We start from the raw sequence: 20311 nt of genomic DNA, 5'->3' as shown, positions 1-20311 counted from the left end.
GGTTGTGTAAATTTTGTTTTTGGGGACCATGCCGTGATAGCCGTGCACCACACCGATGGCAAGGTGGGGAGGAGCGGGGATGCCACAAACACCTGACAGTTCACTTGCACGTGATGGTACGAAGCATTATGGTAAATTAGTTGGAAAAACAGGTCTGGCAATGTTTTGCGTGTAAGGGAACGACTGGAAACTTTCCTTAAAGCCTGACTGAACTAGTCACATAGTGTCAAATATATTTTTGGTGACAAGCTGACGTAGACAATATTGTCACCAACTAAGTAATCTAGAGCAGCCCCATGGTGACTATCCAGGCCCGGCGCTATGGGGGTGCTTAGGCGTGCGCTGCACCCCCCAGAAGGACCTCAATGCCTCCCCAGTTGTCTCCTTATATCCCGATTTCTATGCACTATGACTTTTCTGTCCCTGCCGCGGGTTGCAATTGCACCCCTCCTGACGCCAGGCTTGTGGTAATAGGTAGCAGTTTCCATTTCTACTTAAAGGAAAACGTAAACAGGTAAGACGCATGGCTGTGAACATGGGAAGCCCCTACGTATTCTAGTGCAGATGATAAAAATAAAATTTTAGCTATATCTTCTGTTCTTCCCATTTCCAAGGAATTATACAGATTACATAATACAGCACAGACTGCAAAAGAATTACGATCTATCACTGACCACTGGTTTAAATGGGAAAATATAATATCACACGTTTATCCAAACGAGATATCATCTTTCCGTGCAAGGTAAATGAAAAAGAATACTTGATAATAGCGCCACCTTGTGACTTTGTCGGAGTACCACTGTAGAATTCAAAGCGAAATTATTAGTAGCCGAGAGGATTTGTGAAAGGAAGCTGGCAAACTAACGTTCGTAAAATTCAGAGAAGATATAGCTAGGTCAAAATAACAAAATCAGGTTGTTGTTGTTTTTCAAATCAGGGGTTGCTGCCAAGGCGAAGGCTTTAAAAAGCCTGGGATTTAAATTCAAATCCTGATTAAAGAGCTGGGATGAAGAATTTTGTGTTTAATTTCAGTTTATTTAATGGCAGGTATTGGAAATTTCACAGTAAAAAGGAAGATATTTTTATTAGACATCGAAGTGTCTCAAGCCATCGACGGAGATCGTTACCGCATCCGTAAATTTGTATTTTATGACATTTTTCTTGCAGGCAGAAAGTCTGAAATATTTTGCTGTTGTTGAATAGTAGCGGCTGTTACCTACGATCTTTACGGCAGAAGGGTTTGCTGAAGTCGGTTGGATCTAAATTTAGTACGCGGCTTATCATAGAGGAGTAGGCCCAGAAGTTGCAGTGTGGTCGTATCGATTAAAGTTAAAACCTTGCAATACAGCTGAATTTTCTATTATCGATAGCTATAGGTAGGTAGCTATATAAAACAATTTCAGGAGAATCTGTCAGTTTGACAATGTTGAAGAATTTCCAAATACGACTTGTTCGCGTTGTTGACAGCTAGGTAGCAGGCTAGCTAGCTTACATCGACTAAATTGCCCTGTTATCGGTGTGTGAGTTTATAGTTTATGTAGTAAAACGCAGTATCACTCATATAGTTTAAGATATGAAACTCCTGGAAAATTCGAGCTTTGAAGCCATAAACTCCCAACTCACAATTGAAACGGGGGACTGTCAAATAATAGGACGGTAAGTTTTCATTATCTGTCTCAATGTCAGTAAACGTACTGTGTTTAATACACTAACCAGCTTACAGTTACAGCCGGGCTACAAACTCCCTTTCAGTTGTTCGCGTCCATTATGTTTAATATTTGTTCATTATTTAGTTATGTTAAAAGGTTTTTAGCTCGTTAGTTGGAAGCTAGTTAAATTAGTTAAGCTTGGCTAAGGCTGGTCTGAGGTAGGGATAGTCATAGATGTTATGTATGTTCTCCCTCAGATCAGGAAAAAAAACGGTCGTCAGTCACGTTGTTTGCATTTGCATTTGCATTTATGACAGGTGGTAAGTGCAAACAATGCATGCAAAACTGAGGAAGCTGAGGGTGACTGAGGTTTTTCTTATTTGTTATCAGGATTGAGAGCTACTCCTGCAAAATGGCAGGCGAGGACAAGCAGATGTTCAAGCAGTTCTGTCAGGAGGGGCTGCCGCACGTCCTGGAGGCCCTCTCCCCTCCTCAGACCTCAGGGGTCAGCCCCAACAAGTAAGAGCAGCGAGACGAGATCATTTTGCAACAAAGTTCGCTCTAGTTCTCTAGGAGTAAGCACTATCTGCTCACAGTGAATAGGTTTTATAACTATGTTTGCGTTTGTGAACCATGTAGGATTGCGTCAGAGTCACAAGAGTAATCTTCAGCATTAGTCACGACTTTTGTCATTTCCCTGGCTAGTTAGCGACAGAAACGTTCTATTCATAACTTTCTTATGTGCCCTAACGTGCATGTCTCGCCTCCGAAGAATCACCCTAAATGTTACGTAAAGATTGAGCAACAAGTAGAAAGTCTGGAATGTATAGCATTTGTAGGGTGGCTGTGTGTCAGGTTTACCCAGAGCTGATTGCCCTTGCAGGTTGAGTCAAAGCCAAAGTGGGGATGAGGGGGAAGGTCCCCTCTCTGACAAGTGCAGCCGGAAGACTCTGTTCTACCTGATCGCCACCCTCAACGCCTCCTTCCGTCCCGACTATGACTTCAGTCGTACAAAGAGCCATGACTTCAGCAGGGAGCCTAGTGTTAACTGGGTGAGTGTTTGTGAGGCTTTATGGGACGGCAGTGTAGCATAGTGGTAAGGAGCAGGGCTTGTTACCAAAAGGTTTCTGGTTCAGTTCCCTGCTGGGTCACTGCTATTGTACCCTTGGGCAAGGTACCTAACCCAGAAATGCCTCAATAAATATCCATCTGTATAAATGTATAACATGTAAAGATTGTAGCCTATGTAAATCACTCTGGAGAATAATGTCTTCTAAATGACAATAATTTAATGCACTACCACAACTGATACTGGTTGTAGTTTATTCTCTCACAATGGAAAGACAGTCAATGAGGCTGGTTAGAATATACCTGCAAACACACAAAATTGTGGAAATATGCAGGTCATTGTGCAAGACCTTACAGCTATTCCCCTTTATCATCAGCAATTAGTGAAACTGAGGGGCCAGTTTCACCTGTAACTGGGTTCAGTCTAAACTGCTGTCACAGTGGGGTGTTGGTCAGGACACAGGAGTCAGGTTCCGGGTTCAGATGTTTATTGGGGATTTTGGAATGTGTGGAAGTGTGTGTGTGTGGTGTGTCTGGGTTGCATGTGTTGTGAGGGTGTGTGTGTAGTTTCCTGCAAGGAGTAAGCAGGGAGAATAAATCAGGAATGATGGATCATGCAATAAGAACATATACACTTAACAGATAAACACAATCCTTCTAACATGCACACATAATATACATTGGACAAGAATGCATATCACCCTTCTCTCTCTACAGACAATTGTATTACAACCAGTTGAACTTAGGCAGAGTACTTACTTTGGCACAGACGCACACAATAACAACACAATGCTTGGTCCCCAAGGGCTTGGTCTCCCCAGTTCTTTCACTCTGCAGGTGTTGGTTCAGTACGGAGGTAGGGGAGTTCACCACCACCTTTATATTGTCCCGTATCCTTGGCCCTATAGAGGCTCTGAGTGGTGGCCAAAGGATACGGATGGTTCAGAGGGCAAATGGCGACCTGGGGGCCGTCCTTGGGGGGTGCGCCTGTGCCTCGAGTTACCTGCGGGGGGTCCTGCTGATAAGGGGAGCAAACAAAGACAATGACATGAGTAGAGAATGTGGCCCTTTTCTACATTTAGTAGTAGTGTAAATTATGCTTATCCCTTTATTGGCGAATGTAAATTATGCTTAACCCTATGTTGGCGAGTATTGATTGTGGAGCAGCTACACTAGACTCTGTTGTTGTGTGCGCAGGTGTTCAACGCTGTGAACAGCAGTCTGTCCTCGGCTGCCGGGGGAGAGTTCAGCCGACTCCAGCCTCAGCTGTGGCAGGCCATCGATGATGAGATCTGTCTCTCCGAGTGTGACATCTACAGGTAAACCACAGCAAGGTGCACACTGCCCCTGTGGTTTCACTTCTGGGTTGCATTTAATATTTCTTTGGTATATTCCACTTTAAGTGTCTCAGGGGGTTGCCCAGATGAGGTAGATGAGAAGCAACATATACATACAAACCATAAATTGTCTTCTGATGTGGCGTGGCAGTGTAGCATAGTGGTAAGGAGCAGGACTTGTAACCAAAAGGTTGTTGGTTTGATTCCACGCTGGGGCACTGCTGCTGTACCTTGGGCAAGATACTTACCCCACAGTTGTCTCACTAAATATCCAGCTAAATGTGTAGAGAAGCTGGCCATCACTTCTCCTATAAAGGAGCCAAAAAGAACAAAAGGTTAAAAGAAACCAATAATTTTTTAAAATACAGCAAAACCAGCAAAACAAGCCTTCCCCTGCTCTCCAGACACACCTGTGTTTAATCAGGCTTCACTTAGCAAGGTGTGGCTCATTACCCAATAGATTACCCAATAGGCTGGTTCCCCTACAAATTGCCAACATGTGCATAAAATTAAATGATTACTCCACAATTGACAATTAGGCTCTAGAGAGAGGTGGTTTTGTGAAGGCTCTCCTCCACAAAATGCATAACAAACTGTAACCTCGCTCTGGATAGGAGCATCTGCTAAATGACAGCATTCTAATGTGATTATTTCCCCGGCAGCTATAATCCAGACCTCGATTCTGACCCGTACGGAGAAGAGGGGAACCTGTGGTCTTTCAACTACTTCTTCTACAATAAGCGGCTGAAAAGGATAGTGTTCTTCACGTGTCGTTCAGTCAGGTGAGCCTGAGACCAAGGTGAGAACAGCAAGATACAGCCCCAGCCTATGTCTGAGGCCCTGCGGTTTGCAAGCATAGCATCACGTTTATTATGGAAAAGCCTGGCCGTGTACCTCGGTGTAATATTATTTTGCACAGGACATACACTGCAGTGTTTTTCTGTAATGACATTAAGTGGATAACTGCCAGCTACATAGCCCTGGAGCTTTCTGTGGGTTATAATGAAGTGGGTGTGTGCCATGTTTTGTTGGGCAGTGATTGACTTCTACGTTTATATGTTAGTGTATTCATGGCCCCACGAGACTCAGGCATTGGCAATGACCTGGACCTGGAATTAGAGGAGGGCAGCTGTGAGGAAGAGTACATGGATGAGGAAAGGTGAGTGGACAACCACAGCCCCACTGACCATTGTCACAAGCTGCATGCTACCTGCTGCTTATCACTCAACATCACTAAGTGATCATTAAAGTTTATCACTGAACCTGCCGTGTATTTATTTATTCCGCTAGCGGTTTTCAGGGGCAAGTGTGTAATTAACGGTACGATTCTCTCTCAAAAGGTCCAACAGTAGTGTGCCAGATTGCCCCTGTTTATAATTGTGCGCATGCATATTATGTGTACCTGTTTGCATGCTGTGTATCATTGTAGCAGGATTCTGTGGCGTGACTTGCCTAACAGTGTTTTCTGTACAGGTGCGGTGCTCTGTGCACCTGATGGTGCAGTGGCTAGAGGCATGCGATTGGTTGGAGTCCCAAGGCTCCGTGTGAAGATGCCATTAGAGATCTAGTTCACTGTTGTTACTTTCACCACCCGTTCAGCTTCCCTTATTGCCCTGTACTTCATTGGTTTCTCTTTCCTGTTGTGTTGAGGAGCCTATTTTAGCTGTTTCAGGGTAATGTCGTTATACCGATGTATGTTACTGAAACGAGAAGTCGTTTCGATACGGAATTTTCATTCGTTTTTTTTTTTCTTTTGCACTACTCCGTCTCATATTGTTCCTTTTGTTTTGACTATCTCCAACAACACAGTGTGAGTCTCATTAGTTTCGTGTGTGATATTTTGGAAATTTTTCTTGTTGGTACAGACAGTGCCACTGCAAGAAACGCCAGTGTTTCCAAAAAATTCCAAAGGCAAAGATCCTTTTCTCTGTGAAAATCCGCATATGTTCTACCTGGTAGGCACCATATGTCATTTGGATGAGCACAGTCATTTCAGTTTGTCCACCTTATGTTGTTGTTTCTAATTATTTACAAGGATTTATTTCTGTTTAACAGACTTAATCATTCCATTTTGCTTTGGCCTTGTATATACATCACAAATGTATACATTCTGTTTGAGTGTTTTGACTTTTTGAAAGGTGGCTGTGAAACATGGTGATGTTTTACGTGGTGTAGACCTTCAGCGCGGTGCCGTGCATTAGGGCAATATTACTTGCTGTTTGGCATGTTGGACACTAGGTGTCACTAGTCCCACACCAAGTTGGGTTGCTATAGTCTGTCTTTTTTGGAGGGTAGTAAGATTTTATTTCAAAAAGCCAGTTCAGCAACTAGCTGACTGGCTCTCAGGATTTGTTGCTCCCTGATTTCAAATCAGTTAATTGCAGCACCTCTACAATTGTTTCAAAGATGAGTGATTTAAAGTATGATCTATATAACCCTCAGATTAAAACTGCACATCCTGCTTTTACAGATGGCACTCATCTGAATTGGGTCTATATCCAATTATATATAGTATATATACATACCAAAAGTTAGAATAATTGTTTTTAATTGTTTTAAATTTGTTTTTAACTCATTTTAATTCATTTTTTGCCTCTTTCCAGTTGTAATATTTCAAGTTCATCCCTGTATTTACTAAGCCTGCAGTAGACTTACAAATAAAACAGCCGAAAAATCACCGGAGCTTCAGTTCAGAATGTAAGCAGGTTGTTTTTTTTTTTATTGAAGTTAAATGTACCACAGCTCTGATAAATATTTGGGTTGGTGGAGAGATTTGCACATAGGACAGCCACACTCACTGGCTGAGTTTCTGTTTTTAATGCTCACAGAGCCATTTCTTTTAAATGTGTTTTAGAAAGTCACATGTCATAGGTTATAGGTGAAGCTGTTTTGCATTTTGACCCTTCTGATTGTTTGCAGACAGTGTATGCAAGTGTACAGTCAGTGCAGAAAGCAGATGTGCGACTTGTGTAAAATGGCCATGCACGCACGCCGAGTGTCTCTCAAAGCGCGTACACACAGGAGCTTTCACCCTTGTTTTGTGTTTGTTGCTAGAGTAAATTATAATTCAGTACTTTTACACAAGTACCTGACCCATATAATTGCATGCTTGGGAGCTTGAAAGAAAAGGGGCAATACAAGCTCTCGTTAGAGTTGTAAACGGCACTGATATTTTAGCAAGTAACCTAACGGACCAGCAGGCTAACAATGTCTCAAGGTCACATCAGCCGTCACACATATAACTCTAGAAATGTCAGGCACGAGCTGGTTAGTTTGCTAACAGTTCTTAGTACCTATTAATGAGCACCACACATTTGTGCAATTAGTAGGCCTGTCTAAGATTCTTCGCATTGATTTGAGCTCACATAGCCTCAAAGGCTACTTAGGGGCTGTGAGGCTAGTTAATGCTCACATTCGGCTCCTTCTAGATATTTTTTATGTATATATATATATATATATATATATGTGTATATATATATATATATATATATATATATATATATATATAATATAATATAATATTAGTAATGCCAAAGAAAAGAGAATTATTTGGTAATGTGCGATAGTTATTTCAGACACTCAGGTTCTCCATTGTAGCCTGTTAGCAAAAATTGTTTCTGCACTGGGTGTGCCTGCGGAGTTGTCTGCTCGTAGGTGAAGTCAGTATTTCATTACAGTATTTCAATGGCAGCGGTCAAGCAGCATTGTTCACTTCATTGGTTTTAATGCTACAGTACTGATCAAAAAACATTTCATTTACCTACTCGTCTGACATTTTCACACCTGGTTCCTTTAGGCATTGTGCACTTGAATAACTTGCTGGATGTGATTTGTGTTATACAGCCCAGGCATGAATATGCCATTAATTCACAGCTGTCGTAAAACTGACAAAAGTTACTGAAAACTGGATAAGCCTTTCCCTGTCACATGAATGCAGCTTATGAGTGTCCAGTGTTCATGGAAAAATCGTTCGAAAACTTTTACATCATGTTTATTCTTACATTCTCACTTGTTTGTCGTTGGAAAAATTAAGCAGACCAGTGAGGCTCTACTTAAATGGGAATGTGTAATCTCTGATTTAATGATTTAACTATGATGACATCATGTCCAGTTTAGAAATACTTCGCATTGCTTGTGACACTTGCACAGTAGAAATGATGGGAAATGAGTGTGAGCAGTTGTGAGTTGAAGGTGAGTCACTCATTTCTTCTACTCCTATTGGCTTTACTGAAAAGGCTTCTTTGAGCTTTGGCTTTTTTGCTTCAGTATTTTGTCAGTATGGTACAGTCTCTTAGCTTGCCTTACAGTATCAGAATAAGCTTCTGGCCTGTGTTTCCAGTGTATCTGAGGTTGGCTTTTGCCGTGTTTAAGTTGTCAGTATGATGTAATGTTCGACATCAGAATGCCCATGTGTATTGCTACAGAGTGGTCATCAGAGTATTGAAGTAGAATACTACTGTTTAACGTGGTGTTTGAAGCTGATTGCTTCAAATTTTCTTAGCTTTTAATAATACAGTAAAATTAAAACATTGGAAATACAGATACAGTGCATACAATGCATATGTTTTCTTTTCATTTTCAGTCAAGGTCAGCACACACTTTTTTGGTATTGAGCTGCATAGCACCTCTTTCCATAAAAGGGGAAGCTGAAGGGGGGAAAAGTGAAGTCAAGAGAACTGGGTTCCAGACTGAAATGCATTTATACTGTCCTCTCTGTTTAAATTCCTGTCTTCTGTTTATTCCAAATGTAAAACATAACTTTGGAGGTTGGCGTTGTGTGGCGCATGGCGATGATGGCCACCGGGCAGGTGTATGTGTGCTTATGCCTGGTCTGCCTGGAACGTGCACGTGTTGGTTGTGTGCTGTGTCCATTTGCATGGCAGCCATGTTGCCCTCCTCTTCGTTCTCTATGCTCTTGATATAATGCTCAAGCTCCTCCATTTGTTTTTTTTCCCTTGTGTTTTCTGTAACGTACAGTTAGTCAGAATAAGTGGGTAACAAGAAGTAATTTACAGTTCCATAGACAGTAGGCCTCCCACACATGAATCGCTGGTTACTGAGGAATTTGTACAGAACAGAGGAAAGTCAAATCACACTGAGTAGGTTGACATTCCTCCACTCTGGGTAAGGTCACCAAGAGTAGCGTTCTGTAAGTCATTGGTGGGAAGAATAAGAATTCTCTGTTCAGCAATTCATGCCTATAGTAAAGGGGCTTCAGTATATTTGGGCAGAATTACATTCACACAATGTTTATCCCAGTGAGATATTTTGCATATTCAGAAAGCAGAGACTGTTTTACTCTCAGGGATTTTAAAATGCTCGATAAATAAAAGACCTGACGAGAGATTTCTCTAACCAGTAAAGATACCCATTAATATTTGTTAGGATCTATGCTTTGGTTTGAAGTGTATACTGTTCCTTTATGTGTTCTCATCTTTTGAGTCTGGCAGCTTGCAAGCACTCAACATTGTGTGGTTTCATTATTTAAAAATTGTCTGTTGTCACAAGCACATTGTTTAATAAATGTGTTAATGACCAAATATGGTGTCTGTCTTGTGAATGAAAACAAGTACAATTCACTGAGTTTCAATGCTTCACTTTCAAAGTTTGCATTTGTAAAGTGTGTTTGCCAATGTCCCAGATGATCTAAAGCAAGTGGCTCGCCTGCTATCCAGAGTTCCTTGTCTCTTACCTCGCCTACTGTATGCACGATAACGTAAGACGTTGCACAAACCCCTATGTGGAAAGTCATTTCGAAAGAGGCGCATGTGGTGTTTTCCTCTTTAATATGTGTGATTCTTGTAACTTTAAACAGCCCGTCTGACCTGAAGGTCACTCATATTGAGCAAGTATCGTATGCTATGTTTGTTCACTCTCTGAAAGTGTTTCCTGCCCATGTGTTTCAGTATGAAGCCACACTGTGGGGGCGTGCCAAAACTGAAGGCTCATTCTCATGAATTGCAAAAAAATCTATACCGCCCCTGCCACCCCCCCAGTTTAAAAAAAAATAAATAAAAAAAAATCACACTGAGACATATTCTGAGTACTGTGTGATTTCTTTATTGATAATGTTACTGCTCATTGATACGCCCTGCAGGGCTTCTGCAGAATTACTACAGCATTTACTGTGCCTGCTGGGTCTTCCCCATGGCATCTAACAACATAAATTTGCTGTTGGAGAGGGGGATAAATAAAGGTGAATAATTAAAACCACTTTGGCACTTGTGTACTGCATAGATGATCACAGATCAATGGATCAGAACAGATTTTCCCAACACACAGAAGCCATGCCATCCATCAGTGGAACTGGCATCTCATCACAAATGAGTTGCAATTGGTTTGAAAATTTGTGTAAGTTTTTAGTTTCCTTTTTTTTTTTTAAATAGTAACTCTGTGAAGTAAATCTGAGGATTGTCTTATCTGGTTTTGTTTTTAAACCAAAAGCTGGTAATATCCCCATAGCTGTGCACTTCAGCTTTTGCATGTAAATATACTGCATTGTTGAGTCTTTATTGCATTCACTAGAAGTGCATTCTGAATATTTACAGGAACAAATCACCTTAAATATCAAGCGAGCAGGTAAATGTATATTTTAAAATAAAGTATTAAGCCAACCACCTCACTGACAGTGCTTTTGAGGAAAATGTAATGTAAAACAATGCTGCACTTCATTTGCAATCTCTGTCCACCTGTTTATGCTACTTGTACAGCATTTGTCTACAAATAAGAAAGAAAACAGATTTCTTCAGGTATGTAGGTATAAAACTCAGCATTGTTTAAAGAAAAAGCAATGATCTGTGAAAATGGTTTACTTCTCTACAAGTTTTACTGATTTGAAGTGAATTAGTCAAAGACAGTTATGATACAAATTTATCATACCGTTGAATGAACTGATGGCAGTTCACCAAGTATACTTGTTTCCCTTTGTGTCTATTGTGTGCTATTTTGCATGGGCACCTAGAGAAATGTGGTACACACAAGCATGTTTGTGCTGTATTTGGGTGTTCTATGCATTTCCATGCATTGCTGCTATGATGACATAAAATAGTGTTTCATTTTTATCTTGTCAGTATTCACTTCACATGGTAAACATGCAAATGGAATTCTGCACTTCACCTTTTTTGCTCCATGTTTACCAGACTTGTGGAAATGAGAAAAACATACAGGAAAGATCACTATTTGGAAGATCACCAGTCTGCACATTGCCACTACACATGTGACATACATCACATGAGTGTATTTCATGATCAACCTTTTGTGCTACATCAAGCTTGAATGTTTGCACAATTTTCATGGTTGTAAGTAAATAACTTTGCATATAGAAAACTAGATTAGAAATGGTAAATGTAACCCAGGGTCAACCGGAAAGAGGAGAGGAACACTTGCAAACTAGGAGTAAAACGTAATTTTAAGAAACTAAGACTCAAAATATTTTGAGATGGGACAGAAATAACCCATCCAATTATGGTTAAATATTTATTATGGAAAAAGCATGAAATGACTTCAGCTAAAGGAATGCAATATGATGAAATGCACTCAACTCAAATACCCAGCTGAAAATAAGCTGACCCCTCTCGGCTACAGTGAAACTAAATTGTGCACTTTTGAACGAACAGAGAACGCAGCTGACGCACACGATCTTGGGAGTTGGGTTACCAATCAGAAAAGTTCAGGGTCTGACATGACAACAATGAGGACAAACACCAGTTCACTTTTTTATGAACTTTTATTTTATATTGGCAACAACAAAAATACACCTATTTCAAAAGTACATCCACCCTCCCTCAAAAGAAAATGTAGTGTGCATTTTTTTTCTCTGCCTAATAACAAAAACGCTATTTACAAATTCACAATTCAGTTGTTTTTTTTTCCCCCAGAGAGAACCAGGACTTAGGGTCACCCAGCTATATGCAGGTTCTGCTTGACTCTTTAATGCCTCCTGTAACTTCAGGTCCAAATAACGTAATACCACTTTGCCCTTGTTTGGGTAATGGAAATGCAAGTCTGGTATCCTTCTGGTTAAAACCCACCCCACTGTACACACTAATACAGACATGAACCAAGTCAAGCAGAAGTTGTTTGCGGTCATTGCGCAACCTTTTCATGACCTATGACAACATGCGCACAATGACATATCACAAGTTCTTCATAAAAACTAAAAGCTAAACCCTGCGTCTTATTATGTATAGTCCTTTCAATGTTAAGAGCCAAACAACATTAACTGTTTTTACCTTCAGACAAAAACAGTGAATTCAGTTAAGTTAACCTAGATGCATACATAAAGTGATGGCTGAGGGAAGCTACAGACACTCTTTGGTAAAGCACGCCTTATTTGGTTCTAATAACTTCCATGAGGATAAATAAAAAGAGACACAGAGGAACTATGGAGGGTTACTTTTCTTAGTTAATAAGGCACTTTAGAATGATTGGATCCAGATTTACACAGCAAACTATGTAAACAACAGTAGAAAAAAGGCACAAACTCTGTTGTGCATCAAGTATTCCAGGATTACATCAAGTTTAGAGGTATCTGACACCAGTACTCTTACCTGCTCTTTAAAAACCTCTTCCCAATCATGTCTTTTCCCCCCAAAATCGACATTTGTCACAAGGTAGCTTTTTGCAAAGGGAAAATACTGCCAGACTGAAAAATTATAGATTATGAAGGTGACATAAGCGGTTTATGTTGATTCTGTCTGAAGATTCCATGGAATAACACCCATCATACGAAAAGAAAAACTCTCAAAACCTCATGTACATATGGAGCTGTCTCCTTCAGAGTGCTTGCTGTCACCTCTTGGTCATCTATATATTCCGTCAAACCCTTTGCAGTGTTAAAAAAAAAAACCACAAAAACTTAAATATTTAAGCTGCAACAGGCTTCTAAAATGTCAATAGAGCCCAGATTTTAAATCTGAAAAGATGCCAAATCACCTACACGGCCACAAACCTTCCTTATTTACTACCTCTTCTGACTGAGAAAGCCAGCGGTTGGTAGAGCCGCCCCAATGATGATCCCATGCTTTGTGGTGAACCACTTCTGACTTAGCACTGATTGGGGTATAGCAGGTTTTCCCCCCCCCCCATCCCTGAAGACCTGCTGTTTTCAGCAATATCCCCTCAGAGGGTATAGTACTCGCAACAAAAGGGGGGAGAAGGAAGGGGGTGATCAGAGCGAAGACTTGAGTACTCCCTTTCTCCCTCCCCACCCCCACTTCCACTTATAAATGGTCGTTATCTTCACTTTCTCCGAAGTCCGGAACCACTTGGTCGCTGTGGCTTCTGGGACTGAGGTGGTTGCTTGAGGACGACGTGGCGGCGCAGGTGAGCCAGGGGTGCAGCAGGATCTCCCCTGCCTCCAGTCTCTCCGAGGGGGCCTTGCGCAACATGCAACGCACCAGGCACTTGGCCCGCGGCGACAGGGACTCGGGGATGGTGAACACCCCCCTGCGGATCTTGCTGAACAGCGCCGCGGGCTCCACGTCCTGGAAGGGGTAGCGTCCCACCAGTATGGTGTACAGGACCACGCCCAGGCTCCACACGTCGGCCGCCTTCCCTGAGTACGAGTGCCGGGAGTTGAGGATTTCTGGCCCCACGTAGGCCGGGCAGCCATGTTTGTCAGTCAATGAATCGTCGTCTCCTTTGAGAAGGCAGGAATCCTCCAGGTTCTGCAGCACCAGCTTCCTTCTACAGGGGAGACGAGAGCAAAATTTCCATTCGTGAAAAGCTGCCACAGCAACCTAAACTGAGCAATCCTACCATCAACGTGTTATGTACGGCAAGTAATTTGCCTTTACGCTTTACATATCCCATTTCTACATTTCATAAGACCTCATCCTCATGACAAACAGCTTCTGATTTGGAAGTCTGTTGAAGATACTGGTGTGTCTATCAGTTACACGGAGTGGCATTTCATCTTTCATTTTTGTAATATGAACTGTAACCACATTCCAACAGTGAGTAACTTTCTTTACGTACTCCATCTGTCTTTAAATAAAGAAAAATCCCTATTGTTCATGGCTCTTCATGTTAAGATGTTATTTGTTAATCTCCTTGAATACTACACAATACTTTTAGCATAAAAATGCAGTTTCACGCAATATTCTGAAAAGTATTTATTCAAGCATGATGTGGCTAGGCATGTGGTCAATCTGCCTATATTTAGTATTGCATCCTGTGAGCAGACTCATTGTTTGGTTCGCGCTGTGCGCTGCACTGTCACCATGATGAGGTAGGGGAAACACTGGAGTAGGATGCTCTTGGCTGATGATTCAATGGATGGAAACGGCATCGCCTACACGCGGCTGTCTCGTTTTGTGTGGCGCTGCAAAGTTCAGATCCTCCGAGTTAAACGGTTCCTCTGGTGTGGTTTGACATTTTGGGCTGAATTATTGATGGAGTGCTTGTGTTTCACCTTTGGCCTGCAGGCAGTTACTCCCAGGCAGGCAGTCAGAGCATCCTACCGCACCCCAGGCTACTCTCCTGAAGGACTCACCTCTGGGGGTCAGCGAAGGTGAACTTGCGGAGCTTGAGGTCGCGGAGGACCACGCCGTGCTCGTGGCAGTGCGCCACGGCCGCCACCATCTGGCCGAAGAGCCGCACTGCCTCCTCCTCGTGCAGCCGCTTGCAGGTGCGCACGTACGAGTGCATGTCACCGTAGCTGCGCTCGAAGAAGACGTAGACGTTGCGCTCGCCCGTCACCACCTCGGAGATGTGGCTGATGTTCTCGTGCGGGGGCAGGCGGGTGTAGGGGGCGATCAGCTCCTGGTACCTCCTCGCTGAGAAGACCTGAGAGGCAAACATGCAAGAAAACATTCAGGCCCTGCAGACTTTCAAAATTCACATTCCATGCCTTATACAGCATACATGTGGCACCTCCGGGGGCAGAAACAAGAGCCTCCATGATGCAGACTAAGTATGTGACGTTTGGAAGGTTAGACTAAAGGGCCATGTGGGTGCAGTTCAGAGGGAGAAACAGGCCACAGCCTGATCTGCAAGTAATCCAAATACAAATCAAACTCGTGTTGGGATTAAGCATATATAAAGATATGCTGTTTGCATTAATAACTACTCTTCAACCACTGAAACCCACAGGTGCCATGCTTCTTTGCCCCCATTTTACCTCTACCCTGCTATTCTTAGGGCAGTCAAGTCTGACCACAATCTAAACTGTTTTCCTTTTGTAACGATAAGGTCCAGTTTAAATTCCTTCAGCTGCGCTGGGTGCTGTAAAACCTCTCCATAATGCAGTGACCACAAAGAAGCGTGCAATATAGAATAGTGAAAGTGAATGTGTTGAGATGCTATGCAGAGGTAACCAACCTATCCAGGGCAAACGTGCATGCCAAACAGGAGGAAAAAATAATATATACAGAAAAAAATAACACTGGACGTACCTTGCAAGAATACTCAGTCTCTGTAACACTGTGGACAGCTCTGTATGTCTGGGTGCCCTCTGTAGCCTCGAGCAGGATGTAAGGTCCAATGCGGGAAACACAGTGCTGCTCGGCACCACCTGGAGTTGGGCTCTGGGTTAGTGGCCGGAGGCAGGGGGCCAGACCAGGGGAGGGGGGAAGGCTCAGCCTGGGACGCTTGCATTTCAGGGTGTCCGCTTCGAGGGGATCCTCCAATTCGAGCCGTTTCAGTCGCAGAGGAAGAGTGCGTGGAGCAGTCTGCACATTCACGCTCATCTGCAGAAGACGGCTTTATTATTACATGCACGGCAATTGATGTCATTATAACGCAATTGCCAATGACATGTGTTCCAACAAATTCATGCACAAGCACGCATGCGTTGCATATATCTGACTCGTGCAGACATAAGGCTCTGGGCCCAAGAGGGAGTCAAACATTCAAATACAGGCGCACTGTACACGTCACCTCCAAGCAACAGGAAGCAAGCAATCTATAAAAAAAAAACCTTAGTACAGTACTCAGCATGGGGGGGCAGACACCAGGGGGTGACGTAAGTGTACCCACAACATTGAGGCCAGTTAGCCACATTTTGCACGCGTTTTGAAGACAATAGGTCAATGCATTATTATTTTTTAAATGTAGCGACACAGAAAGACATTCTGAAAGTACAGACATTTCTATATAATTCCTGCAGTCAATAAAATAGCTATAATTAATAGTGCCTAATTGTTTTTCCAGTATCCAAACAACTCTTTGCCAGCGTTACGTCTAAGACATTAATATGTAATGCCTGTACAATGGATATCGGCTACTAAACCATATGTATTCTGTATATTGCGTATGCGTGAGAAATGCCACTTGAAAGCGAAACACTGAAACATAAACTACCATCTGTATTCAGTCCGTAACAACCCGCTATGTTTTCACAGGACAACGGCATACCTCACCAATAATGGACATTGTACGCGCTGGCTAATTGACTGTCAATCAGTTTCGCAATGTTAATCTGTCCAAGTCTGTCATGCACTTGACTGAAAAATATAGCTACGCATATCGGCAAACTTCAGTTGCTTCTTTGACTGCAGCCTTGTATTAAAAATGCCAAAACAGTCCGTAACAAACACCACTACCTACACTATCAGGACCGTGTGATCATAGCTTAGTTTAAACCGAATTAACCACCTAACTGAACACGTATTATTTTCGGTTATCTTACTGCAGTAAATAAAACATGAGCTCAGAAGCGAGTCGGACTGAAGAGAAAGCTAACTAGTTAGCAGTAATGAATGGGGCTATTCACCGGCATACAAGGAGCGGTCGGGTTAAGTCTTGCACCATCACCTTTTCCCCTGAAGTTTAGCTAATTCGATATATTTCACAACATAACCTTGTATATAACCATCACTATTCAAATCAAGGCCAGCGTACGGCCGAATGTGTTCGTGTCCGATCAAGCCATCATTTGACCCTTCTGAAAATTAAAAAAGTCAGCAAACATCTAGTTAAGCATAGAAGTCGGTGTTGCCTTACCTCGTTTGTGGAAGACAAAGGGATCCACTCTCCTTCACCAAAGCAGAACAATGGTAGCTAGCCAGTTAGCTAGCCTGCCTGACCGAGTCTAGTCCCAATCAGTGGTCACTTCAGTTGATGAAAAACATTCCCGAAGGTGCGTTTCGAAAGTATCTCAATTTCTAGGACTAGCTAACAGTATCGACAAAAAAGTCAAATGTGAACAAAAATCGTAACTAGCCAACGTTAACGTCAGCCAGGTCCTTTCGTCCGCAAGTAGGATTCCTATTCTCTTCAAACGAGAACAAAAAAGTCAGCTCGCAGTGCGCTCCAAGACTGAGTGAACTATGAATCCATAATTGAAATTAGGCCTTAAAGGGTCGTCGATTTCTTCGAAATACTGGATCACAAATTAGCTAGCTATGTCGTCTTGAGGCAAGCAAGCTATCACTGGTCAAATCCTTTCCTAATGGGCGATCAGTCGGCGCCTCTGACGTGCAATAGCTGTAGCTACCCGGCGTTCGCGTTTCGTTGTGCGGGGCGTCTTTGTTCGATATTCCCACTGAATTTGGCGAAGGGCTCCACTTTTCACTGTTCAATTTTCAATATTCCTTGGCGTCTTGATGTGTTGGTTGCTTTAGTATGAGGAGCTGTGGTGGTATTCCACGTCTGGTACGTCGTTAACCAAGTCTGAATTGTATTAAATTAAAAACGAGTAGCTCGTTACCCTGTAGAAATATGAATGTTGGCTATATTAACATTGGTAGCCTGCTGGTGGGCTAACTGTTAGCTAATTAGCCTATGATAGCTATATCGTAGTTGCACGCTGGTAGTTAGCTAGATAGCTTGCTGGCAAGAAGTCAGTTGTCCGCGTAAGTAATACAGTAGTACGGGTCCAAAAGATTCTTATCTTGCTGATATATGTGGACCTCACGTTTTAAACCACCTTGTCCAACAGCAAGTAAGCCAAACAAGGCGATTTAATCCTTTCAGGCTCTTCCGAGGATTTCAGATCAGACGTGCTCCCTCCACCTGCCCGTCTAAACTGCGCCGAGTCTGATGCAAAGCACAGACTTCAAATAGCCCCACTCTATTACAGTAGTTCCAGGCTGACGATGATGTTGAGCTGGCTACGATTGCAACATCCTAGTCCCCTCCCATCTCGTCTGACGACACCGGTAGGTCAACCTCGCAATAGTCACAATGGCTGGCAATGTGGAGTGCGCACAACAATAGTTGTGCGATGAAAACATATGTAGCAAAAGGGCGTAGCGTTAAACCAATTGGTTTTTTTAAATAGTCATTTAACGACATGAATCAAGAGGGATTTCTGTCTTTTTAGAGCACTACAGTCAAAACCAAACCGTGGCACCCGTTATAATAATAAAACAAGCAAGTCAAAACGAAAACTCTAGACTGTGAATGCCATACTGTATGTAATACGATATCGATGTCGACTTTCAAATACCACTAAAGCAGCTTGAACGGCAAGGACGGATACATCGTATAGATGTGGAGGTTTCATTGCCACTTATCACATGAAAGTTTTTAAGATAAGAGCCTGTGCAGAAACCTTATAAGCAAAGTAAGCAAGCAGTCAGGCTGTAGTAGAGTGATCCGCCCCACCCGTTGCATGACTCAATAGCAATGATGGTATTGCACCACTGGTAATTAAAATGCTTACTTAGAAAGGCACGCAGAAAGCAAAGCAAGACGGGAAGGTATGGACGTTAGTAGGCAGAGAAAGGGAGTGGGGTTTAGTTTATTGAAAGAAAACAAAAAGGTTGCTATGGGGAGTAAACCTCGAGTAAGATCATTTTCTGCAAGCTATCAGTTTATATACCATAGCTGTCATTACACCGTCAGAAAGAGAACATACAATTTATATGTATATGTGGAGTTATATTTTATCTTTTTTCTGAGAGTGTAATGATCTTATGCTTGAGACAGTGCATTTTATGTCATGTGGACTTTTTCAGACAGATGTTTAAAATACAGAAAACAATACATGTTATGCACTTTAATATAATATAGACTAGAGCAAGTGAAATTTGAACTGATGAGAATTTCCACAATAAGAAATAACCTAAGCCCCATGGGTAAATTGTTAGCTGCACATGGTTAAGAGACTGTACTTAAGTTTGTCTCTAGTTTCCACTTTCTCTTTTGAAAAAAAAAAAAAAAAACTTTTTCATCTTCCTGAGAGCAGTCAAAGCATCATTTAGGTCAAAGGGTGTTAGAAAATCACATGCAACAAAAAGAACCTGGCCTGGGTTTTCTTTGTGCTTTGCCTCTCCACTGACCCCTCTGCTATTTCACAACAATCGGTCATCTTGTAAAGTGATGAGGCGTTCAAATTTTTAGACATGTCAACTGGAAAAAACAACACAACAATCTTTCAAATAAAACAGAGGCAGTGCTGTTTTCCAGCATCACTAGATCATAGCTGGAGAAACATTGATCTCTGTACATTGTGCAAGCTTTCCTATTGACTGTGAGAGCACAACCTTGTTGTGTTCCAAACTGTATTACTTATCTGTTTGCTATTTCTATTCTGTTTTATTCTTTTCTGTATGTCTGTCTGTTGATGTGTTCATTGCACTAGTATGATGTGCAATTTTTTTTTGAACAGTGGCACATACATTGCATTGATGTTATCAAAATAGTTTGTTTCCTTTGCTGAAAAAGATAGCAGACATAATGTAGACATGAATAACGAAAAAAAAATATCAAACAGGAACAATCAGCAGTAGATCTTTGGCTATCATGCTTTAATCATGCCATTGCACAAGCATACATTGAATAAGACCAATAAAGACATTTGCAGGGGAAAATACAGTGAGGAGGGGTATCTGTCACAATCTGTTTTTAGATATCAGATATTCATAATTTGATGTGTCATCCACATCATGAGACCATGTTGCTTAGAGATGTGATTACTTCATTTGCTCTGTTTGATCTCGTTAATGGGTCCTAAACTGAGTTTAAGGTTATGAAGGCTGGGGGAATAATTTGAGTATAAGGGTTTTATTGTGGCTAAGCTCTCTATATACAAGACTCATAGAGTTACAACAGCAGTCTGAATTGTGGGGTGCATTGCTTGGAAAGCATATTACTATGAAATAAAAAAAAACACTTTCTAATCATGTCAGGTGTTAAGGGCATCATTTATATGACAGCTTTTTTTTTAAAATGGAAAACAAAATGCTTCCGTGTTCCAGATAACACTGGAATAGCTGTCTGTCCCGGCTCAGAGGCCTGCTGTAATCCGTTCAGGTCAGCCCTGCTCCACTCTTTTGGCAGATCGCATTTTGTTTTTGATGCCGACACTAA

At 42.0% G+C, this 20311-nt stretch overlaps 2 protein-coding genes across 2 annotated transcripts; one reads left to right on the top strand and one right to left on the bottom strand.

Moving 5' to 3' along the window:
* The first annotated feature begins 841 nt into the window (after positions 1-841).
* On the top strand, positions 842-6596 carry maf1a (MAF1 homolog, negative regulator of RNA polymerase III a). The gene is made up of 7 exons (XM_036531174.1): positions 842-1656; positions 2040-2168; positions 2533-2701; positions 3915-4036; positions 4717-4836; positions 5118-5213; positions 5528-6596. The coding sequence occupies exons 1-7, from the start codon at positions 1574-1576 to the stop codon at positions 5547-5549; spliced, it is 741 nt and encodes a 246-aa protein (XP_036387067.1). The 5' UTR covers positions 842-1573; the 3' UTR covers positions 5550-6596.
* Positions 6597-11835: 5239 nt separating this feature from the next.
* On the bottom strand, positions 11836-18069 carry trib3 (tribbles pseudokinase 3). Its single transcript, XM_036531719.1, has 4 exons — positions 17000-18069; positions 15451-15744; positions 14550-14842; positions 11836-13741 (listed from the first exon to the last, which is right to left on the bottom strand). Exons 2-4 carry the CDS (start codon positions 15742-15744, stop codon positions 13276-13278), a joined length of 1053 nt encoding a protein of 350 aa, XP_036387612.1. The 5' UTR covers positions 17000-18069; the 3' UTR covers positions 11836-13275.
* Between the last annotated feature and the right edge of the window lie 2242 nt (positions 18070-20311).

Source organism: Megalops cyprinoides, chromosome 6 (genome assembly GCF_013368585.1).
Source record: "Megalops cyprinoides isolate fMegCyp1 chromosome 6, fMegCyp1.pri, whole genome shotgun sequence".
Lineage (NCBI taxonomy): Eukaryota > Metazoa > Chordata > Actinopteri > Elopiformes > Megalopidae > Megalops > Megalops cyprinoides.
Note: the sequence above shows the minus strand (reverse complement) of the source record. Positions and strands in the feature narration are given on the sequence as shown.